Raw genomic sequence first — 24825 nt, forward strand, 5'->3', positions numbered from 1 at the left:
CCGGTTTAATACCGGGTAATATGTGCTGTCTGAAAGGGGCATAACCTGCTTTGACCCGGTTTAAAAATACCGGGTCTAAGCAGATTTTGCGGTGTGAAAGCAGCATTAGACTTGGTACATCTACCCCACAAGGAGAGAGTTTGGACTTGGAATCACGTACAACTTTTTTAAAGCTGGAATTGAGCTGCTTGGGGTCCTTGAGCACCATCTGCTGACACATCCGCCCCTCAGATTTCAGCTCCTCTAGAATAATGCGGAAACCCTTCAGATATTCGATGCCTGGAAAACAGAACAAACCTTTAGCCTAGTAAATGTAAATATTAAAGGTTCATCCCTCAATTCTAGGAAGACCTGTCATACGGTGGCAGAGTAACTCACAACCAAACATATAGCTGCATGTCCTTAAGCTAGAAGATGACAAAGCTTGGCAGAGGCTTCAGCGTTTCATCAGCCTGGGTTCGTAGGCAGCATCAGTGGGTTGTGCGCCCACATAATGAACAATGACAGATAGAGACAGTGCTATAATGGCCCGGTCTGTGTTGCACACAGAAATGTGCTCCCCAGGTATAGATGGCACTGTGTGTTTTGGAGTAAACTCAACAATTCCGGTTTGGCACTTCCCTGCTGATAGAAGAATAGGGCTGTTTGTTTTATTAGGCAGACCTTGAAAAGTAGGTCCCGACTGCCTGCTATCGGGTGGCATACAGCTGCAGTGTTGGCCTAGAACTTACTAGTAGACCCGGATTTATCATAAGCACTTGTGCGAGAACCGGCAACAACCTGAGCACAGCTAGTGGTAGGTAAACCTGCGTGACTCCAGCTGCTGTGGAACTACACAGGCCAGCATGCCATAAGCTCCGTACACACGGAGCAATATATTGCTCAGTGTCATCTCTGGTCGCTGATATAAAAGACGACACTGCCGGGGAAAACAGCTGATCCTCGGGGAAGCTGCAGGGGAAAATAGCTGATCCATGGGGATCTGGACGCTTAGCGACCAGATCCCCGCCGATTCTGTCCAGAATCGCCCCGTTTGTACAGGGCTTTAGGGTGGATTCTAGAACTCCTACTATGGGTGAACTGTAATAGGATGAGAAATTCAGAAAGTGACAAATTTGGTAAGAAATCTACAGGTTTTTTAAAGCGGCAACCATTTACACTGCAAAATCAAACTAATTTTGCAGTGTAAATGATTGCCACTTTAAAAAAAAATGGCGATTTCTTACCAAATCTCTCATCCTATTACATTTCACCATATATATATATCTGGTCATTAGATTTAGTTAGGACGGCCATTTTGACATAAAATAATGAGAGGTTGTTGAAATAGGGCAATCAGGAAAAAATTGTATTGCTGTGTACACACGGTGAGATTTGTCATTAGATTTTCACTTTATATTCAAAATCGCATCGGGATCGCATACACATCATATGGTGACCGAACAGGTTTTTAACCTTTCAATCCTGATTTGATGCCGATGCGCGCTCCAGTTCAGCACATATCAATAGACAATAGACAGGGCAGCAATGACTAAATAGAGGAAATCTAATGCAGATAGCATGAATTGTATGTAAATAGTACAGAGTTAGCAAAGATGGCATAGCACTCGAAGCTTAAGTCGAATAGCAAAGGAATCTCACCGTGTACACACCATAAGACCTGTTTGCAGATACAGTTTTTAACTGCCAATCCCCCCAAACACAAATACAACTAGAATATACCGAAATGCCAAGAGTCATAGGATAGTAGTATGTAAAGGTAATGGTAGGTGGCGCCACTGCGACATCTTGGAAATAGCCAGACCCGCATCAGTTGTAATCGGACACCAGTCAGTCTGAACGCTGGCTGGGCTGCTCTTGGCAAGGCACTATGCACTATGCTCTTGGCAAGGCACTATGACTATGGTGGTGCCCAGCATTACTCCCTCAATTCATTTTTTTTTTATTTAGACCCTTGCTACAGAGGGGATATGGTCGTTGGATTGACACTATGACTGTCAACATACATTAGGTTGACAACAAAAGGTCGATAGTGCTTAGGTTGACACATTAAAAAATAGGTCGACATGGTTAAGGTCGACAAGAGTTTTTCACATTTTTGTTGAGCCGAGATGTGGTATTTCATAATCTACCATCCACTAGGGTGTGGAGGGAGATTATAATAGAGTGCCGAGCATTCATTGGGCGGTATTCAATGAGAATACCTGCGAGGTGCAGCGAATCCTTTTTCGGATTCGCTGCACATTCGCCACGTGTCAGGGGCTCGCTGCCCCTGACTGGCGAATATGAGCTCCTGCGGCTATTGCCGCAGGGAGCCTGAGGACGGTGCCAGGCAGAGAGATGGAAGTCTCTCTGCCTGCCCCAAAACTTTGTGGGGGGTAGGTGGGCTCCCCGGGTGCCAGGCAGCACAGGCTGCCCCCCGGGGGTGCCAGCAGGGGAGCGTATATTCACTACACACGATCGTAACGATCGGGTGCAGTGAATATATGAATATGTAATGAGCGGCTCGGCTCCGGCGCCCCCTGCTGGCTGCTGTGTAAAAAAAAAAATATATATATTTTTTAAAATTAAATATATATTCATGAATAAAAATAGCATGCCCCTCCTCAGAATAAAATTCCTGATTTTTTTACACCAAATGTAAAAAACAAAACACTTTATTTTAAAAGTTCACATTCCACTTCACCATAAAAAGATAGCGATTGCTACTCGGTGAATCATAGTGAAAAAAACCTTGAAATGTATTCGCCATGTGGTCATTGAATAGGGTGATTCACCGTTTTAGTCAGAAATTCGCCAAACAGCACAAATTCGCCATAAAAACATGGCGAATCAGGCTCATTGAATACCGCCCATTGTGTTCAGTCTATGACCCATACCCACTACAGAGGACTAGTGGGGCTTGTCCGCCAGTTTGCCTGTATGTCAGTAGGAGGAGCTCAGCAACAAAGGGGTTAATAGAGATTCCAATAGGTTTTATATGTGTAACTGGTGTTGTATACATAAGTATAATCATGGGGAGGGTTATATGGTGACATCATCTCTAGCCCCTGGATTTAGCAGAAAAATAATAATAGGGTGCCGGATGCGATTCCGCCAGTCATTTACCCGAAGTCGGGATCCCGACTGTCAAAACTCCAACAGAAGGGGGCCCGACAGCCACCCACTATTCTCCCTCGTGGGGGTCCATGACTCCCATAGAAAAAGAATAGAATAGGTGGCGAGCCACCGTGCCCGCAAGGGGCTTTGCTGCGCTCACCATGCTGTCTGAGTCCGGCCAGTCAGGATCCCAACGTCGGGCTAATGACTGTCAGGATCCCGACTGTCGGTACCCTATACCACACCCTAATAATAAGTGGGTCAGGGTAATTTAGGCTCCTCAGCTGTGTAATGTAAGATCTGGTTAGTAGTACCCAGCATACTGGGGGAGATGTACTAAGCCTTATGTAGGATAAACACGAGAACGACCATGAATGTGCGACGATTGTGAAACGATTTCTTTGAAATCATACGATGGTCGCAGTATGGATCTGAGTACACAATCTGCACACAGTCAGTACCCAATCCAACACAGACGACCTCTTTAGTGCAGCAGGTAAAATCTCCAATCCGCCTAACGACCGGTGGTGACACGCATCGGATCTAAATCGTACTGAAAACAGGTAGGATTCTGCACTTTTTACATCCCATCAGTCGTACGACGTGCCGACATCGAGCGAATTGAGCAGAAATTGTTCTGGCGTGTACCCAGCATTAGAGAGTGATAACGTAGAGAGAGCCAGCCAATCCACACCTAACTGTCATGTTACAGGCTGTGTTTGGAAAATGACAGCTAGGAGCTGGTTGGCTGGTATTTTATCTCTCTCCGAGTTCTCTCTTCCTTGGCTTAGTACATCTGCACCACAATGTTCGGTTTTGAATACGGCTATAATGGTAGCGCTGAATGGTTCCTGGCCTAAACCGCCTGCCCCCAGACAACTGTCCGCCAGCACTTCCCACCTTATAACGTACCTGTGGTGCTGGGTGTCCACATAACAGAGACCGCGACCTGCTCATTGCACGCGTACTGACTGATGGTTATGTTCTGCATGTCAGCAATCAGGTGCTTTCCCCCAGTGTTTACTGTGCAGTCTGCGGAGAGAAATCCAACATCTTTAGGTTACATTCTACATATACATCCACAGATGGACTCTGGTTCCACAGCAGCCCTGACATAAGTCTAAATTCATTAAGCGTTCCTGCAAATTATTATTTGCTTCGAGGAAGTTTGCTGTGGAACGGTTACATGTCGAGAAAATAACAGGTTTCTATAATCATCTACACAGAACCAATACAGGATCTGGTAAAACGGTAACTGCTGAGTTGAAACAAAGTCTGCATGGTGCACAATTACAGGTTTAACATACAGTATGTACTTATGGGATATTACACCGTGCAGCCGCTAACAATGTGTTAGATGTGGGACAGTAACCGGAAGGTGGATGGTGCAGTACTGACCTGCTGCTCGCTATGGCAAATGCTACTGTTGGACAGTTAGGGGTGAATTTACTAAAATGGAGTTCTATTGACAGTGGGATTAGGGAAGCCAAACCCGGGGCATTTTTTCAATCCCGGGCTTCGGGATTGAAAAATGCTCAATCCCGGGATTGGCTTTCCTAATAAAAAAAACGCCCTGGCCGCCCCGCATTTACTTACTTTTGCGGCCGGGTTGCTGGGTGGGTGGCAGCTTCATACTGCCGTGACCCGGGTTGCTGCTTGCTGGCTAGGTGGGCGGCTGCTGGCTAGGTAGGCTGGAGGGAGTGCGGCTTCATACTGCTGGGAGCCGTGGGGGGGCGGGGAGCGAGACTGCAGAGTTGCTTGCTGCCTTGCTTTGGTCTGGCTAGGTGGGCGGGCAGCGTGATCTCTGCCTGCCTGCGCAGCGTGACCTCTGATGTCACGCTGAGAGGTCACGCTGCGCAGTGCTCTCCGGGTATGGGAGAAGCCGGCATTATACTGCGCATTGGAATCTGAAATCCCGGGCTTGGCATCTCCAATCCCGGGATTGAAATCCCAGTGTTTTGGGGGCCAAGTCCGGGATCCCGCCAATCCCGATCCCGGGATTGGCCACCCTAGGTGGCATGTTGCCCATAGCAACCAATCCGAATCTAGAAGGTGCTAAATAAATAAGAAGTAGAATCTGGTTGGTTGCTATGGGCAACTTCTCATCTCCATTACAACTCCCATCTTAGTAAATGCCCCCCATAGTGGCCCATGTGGACAGCCACAACATGTATATCTACTTGAAAATGCTTGGCTAAAGCCAGTGGTCTATGCCAGTATGACTATGAGAGGCTGCAAGCACAGGAAGGGTCATAGGTCAATCTGTAGGGGGCGATCTTCTATTTATAAATAAACCCCCCATGTCCCCAATACGGTTGATTTAGTTAGCGATGTGTATGCAGCACTTACTGTCATATCGGAAAGTGACGTTGGGCTGTCCATTGTTCTTGTTCAACAGAGAAATACCCTAAACACAAAAAAAGGACAAACATTAGCAAAAAACATATAAATGATACAATGTCATAACCTGAAAAGTCACAAGAAGCCACTGTATTATCACTGCTCTTTAAAGGCCTACACACACGGGGAGATGTGCGGAGCGATGCTAAGTTGTGCAGAACGCTCAGCAAGGCAAGATCGCTCAGCACACAGCGATGTGAGAACACTGGCCCTGACCGATGATTAAGTCGTTTTATTCAGCATGGGCGTTATCGGTGGGTGGTTCCACACGTCGCTATCGCCGGGATGTAGGGGCATTTTCTAAGCAATCTAGTTAAATCGCTTAGTGCAATCTAGGTAATTACTGCTCTGATCAGTCTGATATGGGCATAGCCCATACTATAGTCAGGGGCCGATGCATAATTTATTTATTTATTACCAGTTTCTTAGCGCTTCACAGAGTATAGATGAACATTCACATCACTCCCTACTCGAGTGCAGTGTACAATCTATATACCCCACCACATATACATGCACACATAGGGTTTAATTTGCCTACCAGTATATTTTTGGATTGTGGGAGGAAACCGGAGTACCCGGAGTAAACCCACGCAAGCACGAAGAGAATATACAAACTCCGCACAGTTAGAGCCATGGAGGGAATTGAACCCATGACATCAGCGCTGCGAGGCAGTAATGCTAACCATTACACCATCCGTGCTGCCCCATAGTATAATGTGGTTTAGATAGTCAATGACTGGTGTAATCCCTAAAACTGTACACAATAAAATGTAGACATCTTGTATATTTTCTTAGCAGGAAACTCCACCTATATGATGCACCACCTCTAATAAAGCCTTTAGATTTAGGAATGCCGCAGTGACTATGTAATAGTTCTGTGCCTACTGTAAATCAGTGCTATTTAGTAAACAGAGATGTTACAAGCCACCAATTACTTGCAGGCTAATACAAAAGGTCTCACTGCCACCTTTATTTAGGGGATCTATAAAAGACTCGGTGCCTGGGGCAGGGTTAATGCACAGCCATCTGTTTAACTAAATAACAGGAACTTCCTCTCTCGCACTCTCCAGCTCTAATTAACAAGAAAATAGCCGCCTAGGAGTGTCCTTATATTTATGGAGATCTGCACACAGCTGCCCCATCTGTACCCGCTTTACAAACACACCTGGACCTGCATACTTCATCTGCCCGTCCAGGCACATTTTCATTTTTCGCTTTTACCTGAAGTGACTAATTCCCCAATTACAGTTAATCTGTCTGACAGCATGTATAACATATGGAGACAATAAACCTAATATAGCTAAAAATGGTCTATCCTTTTAGAAATTGCTGTGGAAACTGAGATTTCCAGAGATCCGACATTACAGCAAACTGGTCACAAATGTATGTGACTTGTCAGGCCTAAGGATTCGGTATGAAATCCCGACATGGACAAAATCCCGACATGGACAAAATCCCGACATATAGAATGTACAGGTGAAACAGTCTACATGCCTTTCGGTCGACAGGTGCGAGGACGACATGGGTTTTTTCACTCTTTTTTGACACGAATGTCGACACAGTCGACATGGACACAATTGCAAGTGAACCGCAGCCCCTCGCATTGCTCGCAATGCTTCGGGCACGGTGCCTCGCTGCGCTCGGCACACTATTTTATTCTCACACCACGCCGTAGTGGATGGTAGGGCATGACATACCGCCTGTCGGCACATGTCGGTTCAAAAAACAGTGAAAAAACCCATGTCGACCTCGCACCTGTCGACCGAAAGGCATGTAGACTGTTTCACTTGTACATTCTATATGTCGGGATTTTGACCCAGTCGGAATTTTAAATGTCGGGATTTTAAATGTCGGGATTTTGACCCTGTCGGGATTGTAAATGTCGGGATTTTGTCCATGTCGGTATTTTGAACCATTCGCGATTTTGACCCTGTCGGGATTTTGACTGCATCCCGGGCCTACACACGGGAAGATTTCCAGGTATTTTCTAAGTGACCTCACTAGATTGTTTAGAAAATGCCCCAACATAACTCCATGTGTAGGGGTCATAGCAATATCCATGCACGGCCTGGTTGCTATTGGCTGGTGATTCATATCCAGCATGCTGGATAAATCTAGTTAAATCGCCAGGCAGGGCCTGTGTTCTCACCACAGAACACTGGCCCTGACAGATCTCTCAGCACATAGCGCCGACACATTGCTGTTTGCTGAGCAATCTTGCTGAGTGATCCAGCATTGCTCAGAACGCTCAAATTCCCCCATGTGTAGGCCCCTTAAAAAGACTTGCGCTGTATACCATACCAGCATGTGGCACATGGAAACAAGAAACATGTTATTTAAAAATAAAAAATAAAAGATTTAAAAAATATTGAAAAACTTTATTTAAAAAAAAAAAACACTTTATTCTCTGATATACTTTAACAGTTGCTAAACGACACTTTCTCTATAAAAAAAGAGAAAGTGTCAGGTAAATAATGATAAAAATTATCTTATTTATATTTAATTCTATAAATTCCCACTACTATACAGTGCATGAGCTCATGTATAGCATCGCTCACAGAGAAATGGCACATGGTGCGTGAATGATGAGGCCAGTAAGCCCACTCTTGGGTCCCCAGCCATGAATAAATGTTAATATGAGGCCTGGAAAAGAATCAGAACGATGTGTTTGCTTATACAGGTCAATGTGTTTCCAGATAAGAAATTTGGAGCCAGACATTGCAGAGAAAAATGAATTTTATATCTGCACCATTCACTTTATTCACATTAAAATAAAGGTAATACAGAAATGCACTTTATCAGGGCTTGCAGAGTAAATATACCAAGCTCCCAGATGCAGCAGTGGAAAACCATTCATACAAAGTTCTATTTATAGCTATCTATATATAGATACTAGGTTGCATAACATATTTCATTTACGTTTAAGGTTATAAGTTGGTGAGAAATAGAAGCGGTATTAAATAGGAGAAATTGTGCAATTGTAGATCGTAAGCTTGCAGCAGGGCCCTCCAACCTCTAGGTCGGTCTGTTTTACCCAGTTTGTTCTTTCAGGGTTGTCAATATTTGAAAAGCGCAACGGAATCTGCTGCGCTATATAAGAAACTGTAAATAAATAAAACCCAAATGTGGGTACACACTTTCATCAACGATAGACACACTAACAAAATTATGGTGCATGTCATTTAGTATGTACCCACTATATTGTTCACGATAACCCATATATCCTGAACATGCAGTCCAATGTGACAATATGGTCAGTGACTGCATGTTCAGCGGTGATCCTGGCGATATCACTCAATGATCACACGTGGGTCGCTCCTTTTGCAAAATATTATATAGTGTGTATGGGGCATATTTATTTAGGGCCAGATGTATCAAGCTTTAAAACTGCCATGTCACATGCTGGGTTTGAAAAATGACAGTTAGGAGCTGATTGGCTGGCTGTTGTTCACTCTCCACTTTATCACTTTTTGAAGTTTGATACATTTGGCCCATTGTGTCAGCACAACTATGTAATACACCAGTAGGGAATGTGTTGCACTCCAGTAAAACTACATTTCCCAGTATGCCCTGCCACAGTTTAAACATGCCTTCACAGCAAAACATTGGTACATAGCTGGTTCGGTGTACCGGAACACGCCTCAGCTGGTGCACTACCCCTTGCCTACCCCATATAAAATACATTTATGGATCAATAGAATGTATGTATACTTGGAGATAGCAATACGTACTATACACTATATGGCGCATTGAGCAAAAAAAAAAATTGTGCTTGGCGTACCCAAATAAACTGGGTTTAGCCAAGCAGATAATATTCACTTGTAAAAAGTATGCAGTGTTCTAGAGTGAGGTGACTTAATACATCACTGTCCTTTGTCTCACGGGATCGCGAAATGACAGATTACATAATCCCCGCACAGATAACCTGTGTTTCAGTAGCCCTGATATCAAATAACTACAAAGTATAAAGCATATTATCCTTCCAAACATCACTGCCTGGAGAGATAGGAAATAGATCATCTTACCCAAGTCACAAAGGTGCCATTGGGATCACAGGCAATACGGGAAAATCTTATATTAGCCAAATATAAGCAAAGCATTACTTAGTTTGTGTATATTAGCTTAGAAATATGTAGGTATTAAATAGATGCTCAGATATGGGAACACTTGAAGTTTAAGAGACATTCACAACATGGCTAATTGTATCCCTTAATATACCGCTTAGTAAAAGGGAAACATTTTAAAATCTGCATTATCCTGGAAGACCCGCTATACTTCACAGAAGTTATTAGAGCATTAGTGTTCGTTTTAGCACCCGCTATCTTTGAAAACCCATGCAGTTCCTCTTCCCTGCCTGGGGTGTCACTGTCTGCTGTGGTGTTTCTAGCACAGGTCTGGTTTGCATATCAGTGCTGATATATAGACCACACTGTGCTAGAAGCACTACAGCAGACAGCAACACCCCAGCAGGGAAGAGAACTGCATGTGTTTTCAAAGATGGCGGGTGCTAGAATGAACACTAAGCATGCAATACCGAGTTCCTTAATAGTTTGACATTATCAGTGTGATAAAGAATGCTCGGGTTTTCCAGAGATACAACCCAATCTATCTATCCATCTAAAGGTGCCCACACACTAGAAAGATCTGCGATCATAAGATGTGCGTATAAATTAGCCTTGAAATCTTTTGTCCGTCCTGGACAAAAGATTTCAGGCAAGCGCACATCTTTACCAAAGACTTCTCTTAAGATCCGATGTGCGTTCCTATGGATCTTTTGCTAAATCTTCTGATCTTTCATGCGGCATAACAAACTGAAAGAATATTTGTCACAAGGATGACAAAGGGAGAACAAAAGGGTTTTTGCGGCATGTAAGATCAGAAGATTTAGCAAAAGATCCGCCGGAGCGCGCATCCGACCGATATCGGTGGATTTGCGGCCGATTATCGGCAAAAAATTTGTTCTAGTGCGTGGGCACCTTAGGGCTCACCTCTATGAAGTGAAGTATCGCCACTGACCACTAGAGGCCACTCAATGGACAAAATTAACCCCTTACAAAGTAAAAGCAATTTTTGCAGGGACATTGAAACTTGCTGGATATGGACAGAGGGAGCTGGATTCGAGGTAGGAACAGATATTGACTGGGCTGGAGTGTGTGTGGGCTAAAAACTGTCACAGCTCAAAGTGAAAGAAAGAAAAACAGTCACAGCTCAAAAGTGAATGTACATTGCAGAAGCAGTCATTTTTAGCGGATTTGAACTAGTTGGATTATAGTTGGGTAGGAACCGTGCTGGCCCACTTATATTGTAATGATTTTGCATCTTGAAATATACACAGTATCATACGGATAGTAGAAAGTGATGGGACCAGAGTTTATGCAGGGCAGATAATGACACTTACCTGATAACCCTAGGTGCGTCAGCATTGACAGGGCTGGTAATCAGCAGATAGGCCGGTACTTGTTTCCTAGCATGGCCACACCGATCAGAATCGCGCTCATCGGGGGTAAAATCGGGGCCATCGCGGCCGCTAAAAAAATCGGGTGCGATGGCCAGACGCGATGCCCGCGATTTCCCCATAGAGAACAATGTTAAATGCCTCAATTTACCCGCGATGACCACGATTTCCCATAGGAAACAATGTGAAATGGCTCAATTTAGCCAAATTATCATAGGGAACAATGGTAAATGGCCCAAAAACACCCCTGAACATTGAAATGTCCCCCCAAAAGTTATTGATGCCACCCCGCCATCAACCTGAACCCGAAGCGTGGCGAGCGCAGCGAGCCTGCGAGGGGCGGCGGTACGCGTCCTCCGACCTTTTCATGCCCTACTATCCACTAGGGCGTGGAGTGAGAATAGAATAGTGTGGCGAGCGCAGCGAGCCACCGAGCCCGAAGCGTGGCGAGCGCAGCGAGCCCCGCGAGGGGACGCGGATACCTTCACAGTTATACGCGTCCCCTCGCGGGCTTCCCAGGTGTCCATGGCGACGCGGACACCTGGGAAGCCCGCGAAGGGACGCGTTTACCTGTGAAGGTATCCGCTGCGCTCGCCACGCTTCGGGCTCGGTGGCTCGCCACACTATTCTATTCTCACTCCACGCCCTAGTGGATAGTAGGGCATGAAAAGGTCGGAGGACGCGTACCGCCGCCCCTCGCGGGCTCGCTGCGCTCGCCACGCTTCGGGTTCACGTTGATGGCAGGGTGGCGTCAACTACTTTTGGGGGGACATTTCAATGTTCAGGGGTGTTTTTGGCCCATTTACTATTGTTCCTATGCTGATTTGGGTAAATTGATCCATTTAACATTGTTTCCTATGAGAAATCGAGGTCATCGCGGGTAAATTGAGGCATTTAACATTGTTCCCTATGGGGAAATCGGGGGCATCGCGTCTGGACCATTTTAGCATTTTTAGGTGCACACGACGCGACCGACCCGATTTTTCACTGTTTTCAATGGAAAAATCGGGGGCATCGCGTCGGTCGCGTCGCAGGCCACTCAAATTACCCCCGATGGCCAAGATTTGTGGCCGTGCTAGAAAACAAGTACCGATAGGCCTATCCTTCAAAGGGTATGACGATATGCTGTTTTAGGACGCACTTCAATGCACAAGAAATTTAACAGGACAATTGACACTTGGATGATAATGATGGTACTCCCATTACAGTCACTGCTATTTCACAAGTCATATCTCAAGATCCCTTTCTGCCTCACAGTACAGAATATGATCAAGGTCCAATTTACTCAGATTTTCTTTGAAAATAGGCTAGTAAGTAATAATAATAATAAAATTGTCTTTATTCTATGAATACTGTAGTGTAAAACAACAGAAAAAAAGTTTCTATTATCAGAGGTTTTCCACTCAAATTAAAATATTAGAATGTAAAAGGCCCCCACACACTATGATATTTCTCAGAGGTAAAAGTCGCACAAGATTTCCCTTGAACTCCCGGCAGCTTACTGGGCTTCCTTGGAGATAAAACACATGCGATTTGACACTTTTCACACAATTGCTCGGCCTGATGCGCCGGAATCGGTTGAAAACGGCCCAAACTGTACTAGTGCAGGGATGAAGAACCTTCGGCCCTCCAGCTGTTTTTGAACTACACATCCCAGCATGCCCTGCTACAGTTTTGCTATTTTCCCATACTAAAACTGTTGCAGGGCATTCTGGGATGTATAGTTCAACAACAGCTGGAGAGCCTAAGGTTCCCCATCCCTGTACTAGTGTATGGGGGTCTTAACTATTCTATACTCATTTTTGCCCTTTAACACTGACCAAGAGTTCTTCTGGCCCTTATTATTTTTTTGGGTGTGTCACAATCCTCTGCCTGTCTATGAGGACATTCTACCAGGCATGGCTAGATCCAATTGCCAACTACAAGTTTGCAGTACTCCCGATTTGCTGAAGCTCCTGTTGTCGGGTAATGGCCTCCCTGGTCTGTTATGTAGATGGGTTGCACTAGAATGAAGATAGAATTTCCCAGCAGTGTCAGATACAGATGGCCAATCAGCTGTCCTGTAATAATATTTTGGAACGTTCAGGGATCAACCAATGTGGTGGGCAATGCCAGCTGATCTCGGACCTTTATTTGTAAAGAGGCAATCATTTACCGGGCATGATTTTGCTCTACCCTTGCATACATGGTTTGACATAACCAATGTTCATTGTTATATTAGACGAGATTGCTCCACGCACGATATCATCAAGGATTCTTGAGCAAACGATATAGTGCAATCACAATGAACGATATAGTTAGCAATATCGTTCAGTGGCGTCATCAAGTCCCCCCTCCGTACATGCAGTTGTTGACAACATAGTCAAAACCGAGCTGCATGTACAGACAAGGGAGGACATCGTTAAGGACCCATACGAGCAAACATCATTAACAATATTCAGTGTACGATATATCGGCTGATGTGTATGGGGCTTAAGATTAAAGCGGTTCAGTCCAAAATCCATCTGCTTTTACTGCTTCCAAAGATGCTCTTCATTGTACACCTTTATGCTAAACATAGGGTTATTCCCCATTCAGACCGCACTTATTACCCGGTATTTTGCAGTTTTTTTGCCGTTTCAAAATGGTAATATGTGCAGTGTGAAAGGTCCAGAGTGAATTTACCGGTTCCAGAAAACCGGTATTTCTAGACGGTAAAAGCAGGGTCCTACCCATTTCAGACCCAATTTTTTTTGCAGTCTGAATAGGTGTGAAACGGTATTTTGTCTTAACTGCAAGCTACAGAATGTGATAGGCTGTCTCCCTGCGTGATGTAAGTGCCCACAAGGCATCCCCTGTTTTCTATTTAAAACGGGTTCAATGTGAAGGGACAAAAACGGCATTGAAATGGTAATATATCAGTAATATACCGTTTAAGATATGCGGTGCGAAAGGGATTTTAGCGGTCTGACCCGTTTTTACAAATGTCTAAAAATACAGAGACGATGCCGTTTTTGCGGCGTGAAAGCAGCATTACTGTGCTTTTGGAACTGCTGGTAAAATAGTAGAACGATACAGCACAATGAATATAGTAATTTAAAAAATACATTTTCTGTAGTCAACAATATGGAATCACTTAGAGGGATCATTAGAAACCATCCAATTTACAAGGATTGCAAGTAAGAAACATTCCAAGCGCACGTAAATGTGTTCCCCATTGTAAATGTGAATGTCATGTCGTGCTAGTGCAAGATACTAAGATAATACTCCAGGTCTTGTGTACATAAGATTAATCGCCTATGTCTTACATAATGAGAGGGCTGCGTGATAGGAAGGTTTTCTGAAAACAAGAAAGAAAAAGAAAAAAATGAATTAACTGCCTCAGGTATGTACTGGCCCGCACGCTACCTGGACCCTGCATTCCTTTACATTCTTCCCTGGCACGCAAAGAGTGGAGAATTCCAAAGAGGAGAGACTAACACGAATGTATTCATGCCATGCGTGCTCAAAGGAAGCCATCGGCACAACATATAGATGTTATCACGGGATCCCTGCAAGGCATCGCTGTACAGGTGCAGGTGTAACAAGGGACAGTGCACAGAGGGCAACTGCAAAAGTGTAGCAAACTGATATTTGTATGTGCGTGCCAGCACATGGGCCCTTATTCTGATTGAGTCGGATGGCTTTGAATGCAGACGGACAGCCGATGGTTGGTGTTTGCGCATGTGCAGAGGCGGATCTGTGCATGTGGAACGCCTCACACGTCCGAACACGGCGTGAGATCCGTGCAAAAAATTAATTTACGGAACCATCCAATCAGGGAGTGAAGGGCTTTTAGGCTCATTAACAAATGTGTACGCCCCGCGTTTCATGAGCGTTCCCATGAAAACGCTGAGTGTACGTATGGTAATGCGGCCGTGACGCACGTGTGGGGGGGTGGACAGCTGACATAGCCGGATGTTAGCTGGCCGCCCATATCCCTGCTTTTATTCAGAAAAAAGTCTGAGTGGTCTGGAGCACTCAGTGCTGCCTGACCGCTCGGTCCATCATTCGATGGTTGGCGACAGATGGAGGAGGTGTTCACATGAAAATTCCACTCGCGGTCTGTTCGGTCGGCGTCTTACCATATTCGGACGGTGTGAGCTATCCGTACGGAAGGCGGGGCTAAGAACACTCGGTTCCTGTCCGAAATATGCATCCGTCTGGTTCAACTAGAATAAGGGCCACAGTGAGGTATTTTGGTGCGATCCGCGGTCCCGTAGGTCGAGAGGTCGCTCAACTGATCATAGGTGCTGCAGATCGCATGATCCAGCTATAGTAACCCATGTAACCTGCCTAATGGCGGTGCATTGTAAGCATGCGTCAGTCCGCCACATTCCTGCTCACACACCTGATTCTTTTTAATCCGTCTGTTACATTCTTGAAGAAGCTTAGAGCAGAATAATGGCCCTTTCTAGTGGGTCTGAGTAATCCTCCCCTGCTGTATCTGCATTGTACATCATATACTGTCTGTCTCTGATTGTAGCACTTCTGGTATTCATTTCCTGATTCGGGGTGTATATAATTAAATGTACATGATTATCAGGGATGCCATTGTATGCATGCAGGGTTTAATAAAGTAGTAGTTTTGGTTAGACATGGGATCCTGGAACAATCCTGGTGGTCCCTTTTGTTGGTTGTAAAGACCTTTGAAACACATAACCCCGCCCTATTAACTTGACCTATTTGTGATCATGGTCAGTCTGCACAGTGGCTACATCCACAAACATTAATGAAAAAGTTACGCATATTACACACTAACTTTGAAAACTTGAAGGGCCTTCTATAAGATACACTTCAACCACAGTGCCGTGGCACACTAGTTTGCTGTGAGCTGTTCTCAAGTGTGCCCCCAAATCTACAGATGCCCAAACCAGTTTACAGCCACCACCAGTTCAACTGTTATTTACTGGTCTCTTCTTTTCATGTAAAGGGCCAATGTATTTTATTTTTGTTACCTGTGGGGACCAGTGTGATTGTTTTTAATATGGGGACCAATAGGACTGTTTTTTCCTGTGGGGTCCAATGTATTTTGCCCTGTGGGGATCTCATGGTGTGCCTTGGCAATTTTAAAATCTTATTTAGTGTGTTGCAAGGTAAAAAGGTTGAAAATCGCTGAAATACACTTTGAAGATAGCAATGTTTTGGGACTGCACTCAGAAGAATGTAGCCTACTAACCCATGAGGGATCATGGTTATAAAAAGGTCCTACACATGAGGAGATTATGCTGAGCGAACCCAGAGCAATAGATTGCTCAGCTCACAGCGCTGTGTGCTGAGCAATCTGTCAGGGTTAATGTTCTCCTGTGAGAACACTGTCCCTGACCGGCAATCAACTAGATTTATCCAGCATATTAATTGCTGGGCGATAGCGAAGCACGGGCCCGTGCATCGGTATGGCTCCTACACACAGAGATGTAGAGGCATTTTCTACTGTGATCTAGTGAGATAAATTTAAAAAATGCGCTGAAATTGCCCCGTGTCTACACCCCATTACAAATACTGGCTATGAACAGTATCAAATGGTTCCATTCAATGAAATGCAATGTGAATGGTGCTGGGAGGTCCCGGATTCAAATGGCCAAGCTATTAAGTCACACCGGAAGATGTGTGTGTGTGTGCGTGCGTGTGTGTGTGTAAAGCCAACTAAACTAGTGCCACAATGCCGTTTTCGGCCTTTAGTACAGCACAAACAGCATTAATTCAGGCAATTAAAAGGTAATGAATGCTGAAGATGGCGCTTCCGATCCAGCTCAAGGTGGGAAAACTGGCATCCTCCAACAACAATTCGTCGGATCAAATAGTTCTAGGACCTCCCCCCTGGCATGATTTGCATCACTTTTTATTTAATATACCCAAATTATTTTGTACCTAAAAAATTAATATCACATTTAAAAGGAGGGGGGGGGGGGGGGGGGGGAGGTATGAAGCCCTAACCTAGATTTTATTAGTGGCAAATTGAATTGTTAAATGAACTGATTGACCCTTGCACACATATCTCCCAATGTTGGCATGAAGAGCACTTTTTGCATACTATAAAGTGTGATGGAGTTTACGTGGAAGAGGCCATTTTGTTGTGGGTTTTTTTTTTTTAACTAACATTGTAGCTGGAAGGCAATTTCAAGCAATTTAAAACTCGTTGCATATGATAAGTGGTGGTTCAGCCAATCAGCATCTAGTGGCCATGTGTTTGAAAAATGACAGTTGGGAGGTGAAAGGCTGGAGCACCATTTATCACAAAATAGCCAAAATCTTGTTGATAAATGGACCTCATAATTCTGTGTCATTACTTGACAGTGAATGTGAGCAAGTCCCACGTTCAGCATTCCTCCGTTCTGTGATTTTACTTTGCAGTTCTCTCTTCCCTTTCATGTATGAAGGGATCTGCCATCTATCTTGCCTAACAATGGCCTCAGAGTCCCTCTGGCTTTATAACCCAATAAATAGCCTTTGCTCTCCAAACCAGACAACACCTGCAATGACACCTAAAGAATTTTTTTGAAAGTTTACACACAGTTCAAAGGCGTTTTACAAGCGACTGGGAACTGCGGCTGTACTACACATTGCCTTCCACTTCAGCAGATGGATTCATTTTGACAACCAAAGCCTTTCAGGTGTTGCAGGTTTAAGAACCACCTCCTGTAGGCTGTCCAAGTGAACCTTTTTTCTTTTTCCATTTTGTTTTATTTTTTACTTTTTTAAACCCGTAAGTAAAATTCCCGCTGGAGTTTCTGACAATTGTATTTATTCGAGGCTCCTTTTAAACTTAGGAAAGACGTTTTAGAAGCATATGGATGGACAAGTTTGAATTGCTTCGAATGCACTCGAGAAAAAATACTTGTAGATGGGTCTTCATTTACATCTGCCGCAGTTCAGACCTTCTTGCAACGTTTCTTGTGCCAAGCATATTTAAAACATATTCCTGTCTGGATAAAAATGCAGCTCTGTTACAGTCTGAGGGGGTATTCAATATTGGCTGCTATTTCCGCTGGCGGAAATAGCGGCACTCACCTATTCAATGCTACCGTGCGCATTGAAGGCAGTTTCCAACAAATCAGATTCCACCCTAAAACAAGTCGGATCTGTTTTCTCGGAAATGGCCGCGGATTCTCGAATTCACGGCCCTTTATGGACAATCCGCGTCAGTTTTCGCCGATCCAACACTCGACAGCCGGAACATTGAATTCCGGCTGTCGAGTTACAGTCAAACGGAACGAAAACAGCCCAGGAATCCAACTGTCTGGATGAATCGGACCCCATAGGTTGGAGAGACCCTCAGTAGGAAGGCCTACCGAGGGTCTCTCCAACCTATGGTGCAGGGTTGAGCGAAGAGCTTCGGCGAGGAGGACCCATAGATCCCTATTTTCCCCTCTTCGGCCTTATGGCTAAGAGGGGTTAGGGGAGTAACAGGGCCCTTTTCCTTTTGGAGAGGGTACATAAGTATGTATGCCCCCTTTGCACGGGTTTTGCATTTGCGCACTGGGTGATGGGAGCACACCTCGGGCTCCCTGAGTTTCTTCAAACTCATTAGGTTTGAATTGAACTAAATCTGGCGTCAGAATCCCAAAATCAATGAGGATGCCGGCACCGGAATCCCAACTGCCGGATGTAAGTATGCCAAGGTGGTTTAGGGTCAGGCCAGGGAAGGGGTGGTTACATTTAAGCACTAGGGGGACAGGACAGGACTTAAGGTTAGGCTGTGGAGGTGGTTAGGGATAGTCTGCAGGGAAGGATGGTTAGGGTAAGGCTAGGAAAGAGGGTGAGTAAACTAGGTCGACAGTCTTAGGTTGACAGCAGAAGGTCAAGATTGGTAAAAGGTCGACATGGTAAGGTCAACACAGGAAAATGCCGACATGAGCTTTTACTTTTTGGGGGTCAATGTTGACACCTCAGCAGTGGATCCCCAATTAATGTATCGCTTCACTCGCCATGTCCCCCCTACCCTTGCGCTAGGCTCACTTTGCCATCCATGTGGACTTCTGATTGGGAGAGATAAAGTATGAAAAAGTCCTCAAAAATTAAGAAAAAAACATTGTGAAAAACCCATGTGGACCTCTCAGCTGTCTACCATTGCCATGTCAAGACACTGATTGTGTCAACCTTTTGTGCATGTAGACCTAGATATTATCTGTCAGCCATCCGGATACCCTCCTGTAGCACTCTACTGTGCTGCAGTATACCGCTACAGACAAAAAAGAATAGTTGTTCTAAAACATCCAAAGAATTAAGCACAACATTGAATGGCAGTTATGATCAAACCTTTAAAAGCAGATTTTTATGATGTCAAGCGATGACACGTGTTTTATATTTCACAAAGGAGGTTTGAACTGGTCCAGAAGTGCTCCCGACAAACCACCCTCATCATGTCATTCCAAGAAACAAATTGCATAACGGACTCCCCTTCCTGTCTGCATCCAGCAGATTGCATGGAACAGTGAGCGCAACAGAGAACAAGCCCTGAGTTATGGGAGTCAGTGACCCAGAGCAGAAACATCAGACCACACACCTGTAACTCTCTAACATGACAGGGAAGCCTCAGACTCATTTTAAGAGGCAAGAAATGAATTTAGCAGATAGCGACATGAAGAACAGTAATCTGAGTATACAGGAAGTCCACCTACAATAAATGGCTTTTCAATACTGCCGTCTCCCCCGCCAATTGTGGGCTTTTTTTTTGTCCAAGTGCTCAAATATAAATTATTAACAAGGCACATAAAGCCAGCTTGTGAGATAGAAAAACAGGCTGCAAGTAAATGAGTGTGCTAACGGCTAGGTGATGTTAAACATTAATGCACATTGCTTTGTTAAGCAATTACTAGTAACATTGTTAAAGAAAACAAAGGCTGATAGAAGAAAAAAGTTAGGAGAAAATATCATGTGTACATAGAACATAAAATAATGATCACTATGGGAATCTTTTTGTAATTGTCAATTACCTTCCCTATCTAATTATTTATTATTTATTAGCAGTTTCTTAAATAGCGCACACAGATTCCGTAGCGCTTTACAGAGAATATTTGACCATTCAGTCCCTGCCCCAGTGGAGCTTACAATCTATATTCCCTACCACATGCACACACACACACACACACACAGACATTCTAGGGTTAATTTTTGTTGGGAGCCAATTAGCCTACCAGTATATTGTAGGACTGTGGGAGGAAACCGGAGTACCCGGAGGAAACCCACCCAAGTACGGGGAGAATATACAAACTCCGCACAGTTAGGGCCATGGTGGGAATCGAACCCATGACCTCAGTGCTGTGAGGCAGTAATGCTAACCATTACACCATCCGTACTGCCCATATCTATAGGCCACTTCCGCCCAACCTACCTAGGCCACTTCCGCCCCGGCCCAGCCTACCTAGGCCACTTCCGGCCCAGCCTACCTAGGCCACTTCCGCCCCGGCCCAGCCCACCTAGGCCACTTCCGGCCCAGCCCACCTAGGCCACTTCCGCCCCGGCCCAGCCCACCTAGGCCACTTCCGGCCCAGCCCACCTAGGCCGCTTCCGGCCCGGCCCAGCCCACCTAGGCCGCTTCCGGCCCGGCCCGGCCCACCTAGGCCGCTTCCGGCCCGGCCCACCTAGGCCGCTTCCGGCCCGGCCCGGCCCACCTAGGCCGCTTCCGGCCCGGCCCACCTAGGCCGCTTCCGGCCCGGCCCACCTAGGCCGCTTCCGCCCCGGCCCACCTAGGCCGCTTCCGCCCCGGCCCACCTAGGCCGCTTCCGCCCCGGCCCACCTAGGCCGCTTCCGCCCCGGCCCACCTAGGCCGCTTCCGCCCCGGCCCACCTAGGCCGCTTCCGCCCCGGCCCACCTAGGCCGCTTCCGCCCCGGCCCACCTAGGCCGCTTCCGGCAGGCTATACAAACATTTTGTATACCTGGGAATATATTTGCCTACATTTAAAACATACAGATACACACTTTAGCATTTGAATGGACTGCTAAAAAAAAAAAAAAAGGGATTTATCACGCTATATCAAATTTTAAATAACACTTCAGACTCGTAAACCAGGGGAAGTTAGTATCTCACATCCAATGTGCATTCTTAAAGACCTGTAAAGATGCTTTAACAGTAAAAGTAAAAAAAACTTATGTAAAAGGAGCGGTTCACATATACACTCTTTCTAGGTCAATCCCAACATTGGGGGCTATGTACCAAGCCTTGGAGACAGATAAAGTACTTTGCTACGGAGGTAGACCCTGATTTAAGGTTTTCTTTTACCCAGAAAGCACAAATAATTATCTGTTCCTTAGCTAGTTTGAAGGTCCTTCCAATAAGGCAGGAAGCAACCTTGATATACAATATAAACTAAACAGGAACCAGCAAGCGGCAGGGAACCCAAACCCTAGTAATTGTTGCATAATAATTACAGCAGATAGGAAGCAGCTAAGCCCTGCAGCAATGCTGGACACAGCAAGGAATTGCAGGGAGCACCAGCAGACATGTGCTAGTCGTTAGGAGTCATGTGTTTCCCATCTTACAGCTCCTCCCACTAGGAAGCATCAGACAACATGTTTGTAAACATTTCCTGCTCCCATTGTCAATACTCTGATGTGCACAAAATTACAAAACTGTCCCATTGCACATAATTGTGCGTGGTAGAAAATGCTGACTCTCAGAACGTCAACACCAGAGCAATTAGTCTTGCACTGATGAGGTTAGTGTCACTAATCCTAAAGTTAAGGTACACGATGGACGCGATTTCCTTTGAAATCAGGTCCATTTTGCCGGCAAAGGCAAAATCGGGAGCATCGCGTCGGTCGACGCGATGGACGTGATTTTGCCATAGGCTTCAATGTTAAAATATTTTTAACATTGAAATCAGGAGCATCGCGTCGGTCTTGTGCCATTATAATGGCACAAGATGAGATGGACTTGATGAAGTCCATTTTACATAGGAAACAATGTGAAATGGGCCAATATGACCCATTTCACATTGTATATGGCCCCATCACCCCATGATTGACGCCAACCCAAAGCGTGGCGAGCGCGCGAGGGGCGGCGGTGCGCGTCCTCCGACCTTTTCATACTATCCACGTCGGTGTGGAGTTGAGAATATAAAGTGTGGCGAGCGAAGCGAGCCACCGAGCCCGAAGCGTGGCGAGCGCAGTGAGCCCCGCAAGGGGACGCGTATACCTGTGAAGTTATACACGTGCGCTCGCCACGCTTCGGGCTCGGTGGCTCGCTATGCTCGCCACACTTTATATTCTCAACTCCACACCGACGTGGATAGTGGGGGTATGAAAAGGTCGGAGGACGCGTACCGCTGCGCTCGCCACGCTTCGGATTGGCGTCAATCGTGGGGTGCCGTTGAGGGGGTAAAATTTGGGGTCTGGGGACTACTTTACATTGAATCCAATGTAAAATAGGGTCCCAGGGGCCCTATTCACATTTGATTCAATGTAAAAATCGGGTCGGTCGCATCGCATGCGATTTGGTCGCATTGCGATGCGACCGACGCGATTTTTCCGACACGATCACCCCGATACAAATCGGTGTGGCCGTGCGAAGAAACAAGTACCATTTTTACCTATCTAAAATAAAAAAAAATAAAGAAAACACAAAACTTCTCCTGAGCTTGTCCACTTTGTAAGATGTATGCGCTAAATAACTTAATTGTATATAGACTGTATCTTATGGTCTGCTTTATGATGTATACATTTTACAGAATGACATAAAGCCTCAGATCTCTGTTATGAACAGATTAAACATGTATTTCTGGGAACAATTTAGCCCGGAAATCCAGTCCAGCTGAGAAAAGATCTATATCGCCAGTCTACAAAGTGTTTTTCAGGTACCTGCATCTGTTTTAATAGACTCAACTGTTCTGAAAGGAATTATATTGTTGTCGGACTACATTCATTCTTTACTAATCCACCACCGCTCACCCCTCTGATACATGAGCAAACCAGGTACTGTCATAGGAACGGCCCATACCTGTCCATTCAGTCACCAAAACATCCCCAATACATCACCAGCTGCGTTAAATTGCCGAATTGGACACATGAACACTAGTGATACAATAATCAGATATGGGTCTGGTTTGACCCAATTTAGGTCGAACACTGAAAGTCTACATGGTTAAGGTCGACACAAGCATTAGGTCGACAATGGGATAGTCAACATGTTTTTCACTTTTTTTGTCCAGAATTTCAACATAGTCGACACGGACACCGTCAAAGTGTGCCGCTGTGCTCTCCATGCGTCAGGCACGGTGCCTCGCTGTGCTCGGCACACTGTTTTATTTTCCCATCATGCCGGAGTGGATGGTAAGGCATAAAATACCGCCTGTCGGCACAAAAAATTAAAATCCTCATGTCTAACTTTTGACTGTCGACCTTCCAATTGTTGACCCAATGCTTGTGTTGACCTTCCAACCCGATCGACCTATTTCATGCATGTCGACCTTGTGACCATATCCCCAATAATCAGTAACAGTGATGTAATCATCGAACAGATTTGTATGAAAAAATAAACAAAGAAACTTCCCAGAAACAGTACAACAAGCAGCATCGACTACATACATGAAGCCCAGGATGGAGAGTAACATTCTAAACTGCAGATAAATGAATGCATCTGGAAGAGATATTAGCAGGATCTTTTGCCAATACCTGCTTATCCTAAAAGCTGTCACAGCGCAGCAATATAAATGACACTCAAGTGAATAGGCCGGAGCCCTTGTTTCCTGAATATGTTTTGCAGAGGTTCTGTTATCTTGGGAACAAAGGGCTGCCTGTGTAGAGTGACGGGTCCAGATACCCCATAACACAGGACATGGCGAGTAATAGACAAATCCAGGATTCCAACAGCAAATACATTAGAAGCGTGTGCACAATGTGAGAAAATCAAGGTTTAAACATGACAGCTATTTTCCCACAAAGAAACATCCATACACCTGGAACTTCATTGTATTTCCCCAATACCCCTTTAACATTGTCAAAAAAAACCAGGTTACAAGAATGGCTATGGGGCACACACAGGGGGCGATCAGACTAGATCACTTATACCCCTTTTACACCAGACTTTGGACCCGGGATATTGCCGCTCCAGTCCGGGGCAGGGCTTGGTGTAAATGGGGTGAAAAAAAATAACACGGGTACTGTTCCCCGGGAATCTGACCCGGCAAATGTTCAGGGTCGGACACGGGGCTTATCCGGGGCTCAGGGCAGTGTAAACGGCCATTATCCGGGTTATTTGGTGGGAAGAGGGGCGCAAAGACCTGATTGGAGCTTCTGCGGCTCTGGCAGATGATGTCATCAGCTGGAGACCCGCACAGGGCGCATGTAGCAGCGCAGCAGCAGCGCAGCAGCAGCGTTACCGCGCTACCACGCTACAAGCTGACTCCACAGTCTCATCGGCTGCAGCACACACTGCCTGTGCAGTGTTTTCCAGTTTGGCTGACCCCAAGCCTGATCTGAGCCATCATGTCCACTTCCAACTGGTCTGACAAGGAGGTACGTGAGCTCCTGCAAATCAGGGCAGATGAGGAGATTCGCCGCCAAATGACCGGCACCGTTCGGGATGCAGTGGTGTATCGCAATATCGCAGAATTGCTGGCATCCAGAGGTATTCAGCGCAGCCAACAGCAGGTTGTAAACAAATTGAAATCTCTGCGGAAGCAGTTCTGCAAAGTGAATGACCAGAAGCGCAAGAAAAGCGGTGCAGCTAGGCCCGATTGGGTGCACTATGACCTGTGCTACAGTGCGTTTGGAAACACGGCACTCTGCAACCCTGTAGCCCTGTCCTCCTCCATAGCACCCCATTGCAGCCAAACGGACAACAGCCAGGACAGCCATGATGTACCGACTACCCAGGCTTCCCAGCTGTCCCCGCCAGTCTCAACGCCTTCTG

General features: G+C 45.6%; 1 protein-coding gene across 1 annotated transcript in view; it reads right to left on the bottom strand.

The window, feature by feature from the left end:
* Positions 1-24825, bottom strand: part of IL17RD (interleukin 17 receptor D) — an 89888-nt gene that overhangs the window by 27452 nt on the left and 37611 nt on the right. Inside the window, exons 2-4 of the mRNA XM_083156241.1 lie at positions 5449-5506; positions 4012-4131; positions 161-279 (exon numbers count right to left, since the gene is read on the bottom strand). Of these exons, the coding sequence (XP_083012367.1) occupies positions 161-279; positions 4012-4131; positions 5449-5506 (297 nt within the window). The remainder of the gene's footprint in view (positions 1-160; positions 280-4011; positions 4132-5448; positions 5507-24825) is intronic.

Source organism: Crinia signifera, chromosome 8 (assembly GCF_055691185.1).
Source record: "Crinia signifera chromosome 8, ASM5569118v1, whole genome shotgun sequence".
NCBI lineage: Eukaryota > Metazoa > Chordata > Amphibia > Anura > Myobatrachidae > Crinia > Crinia signifera.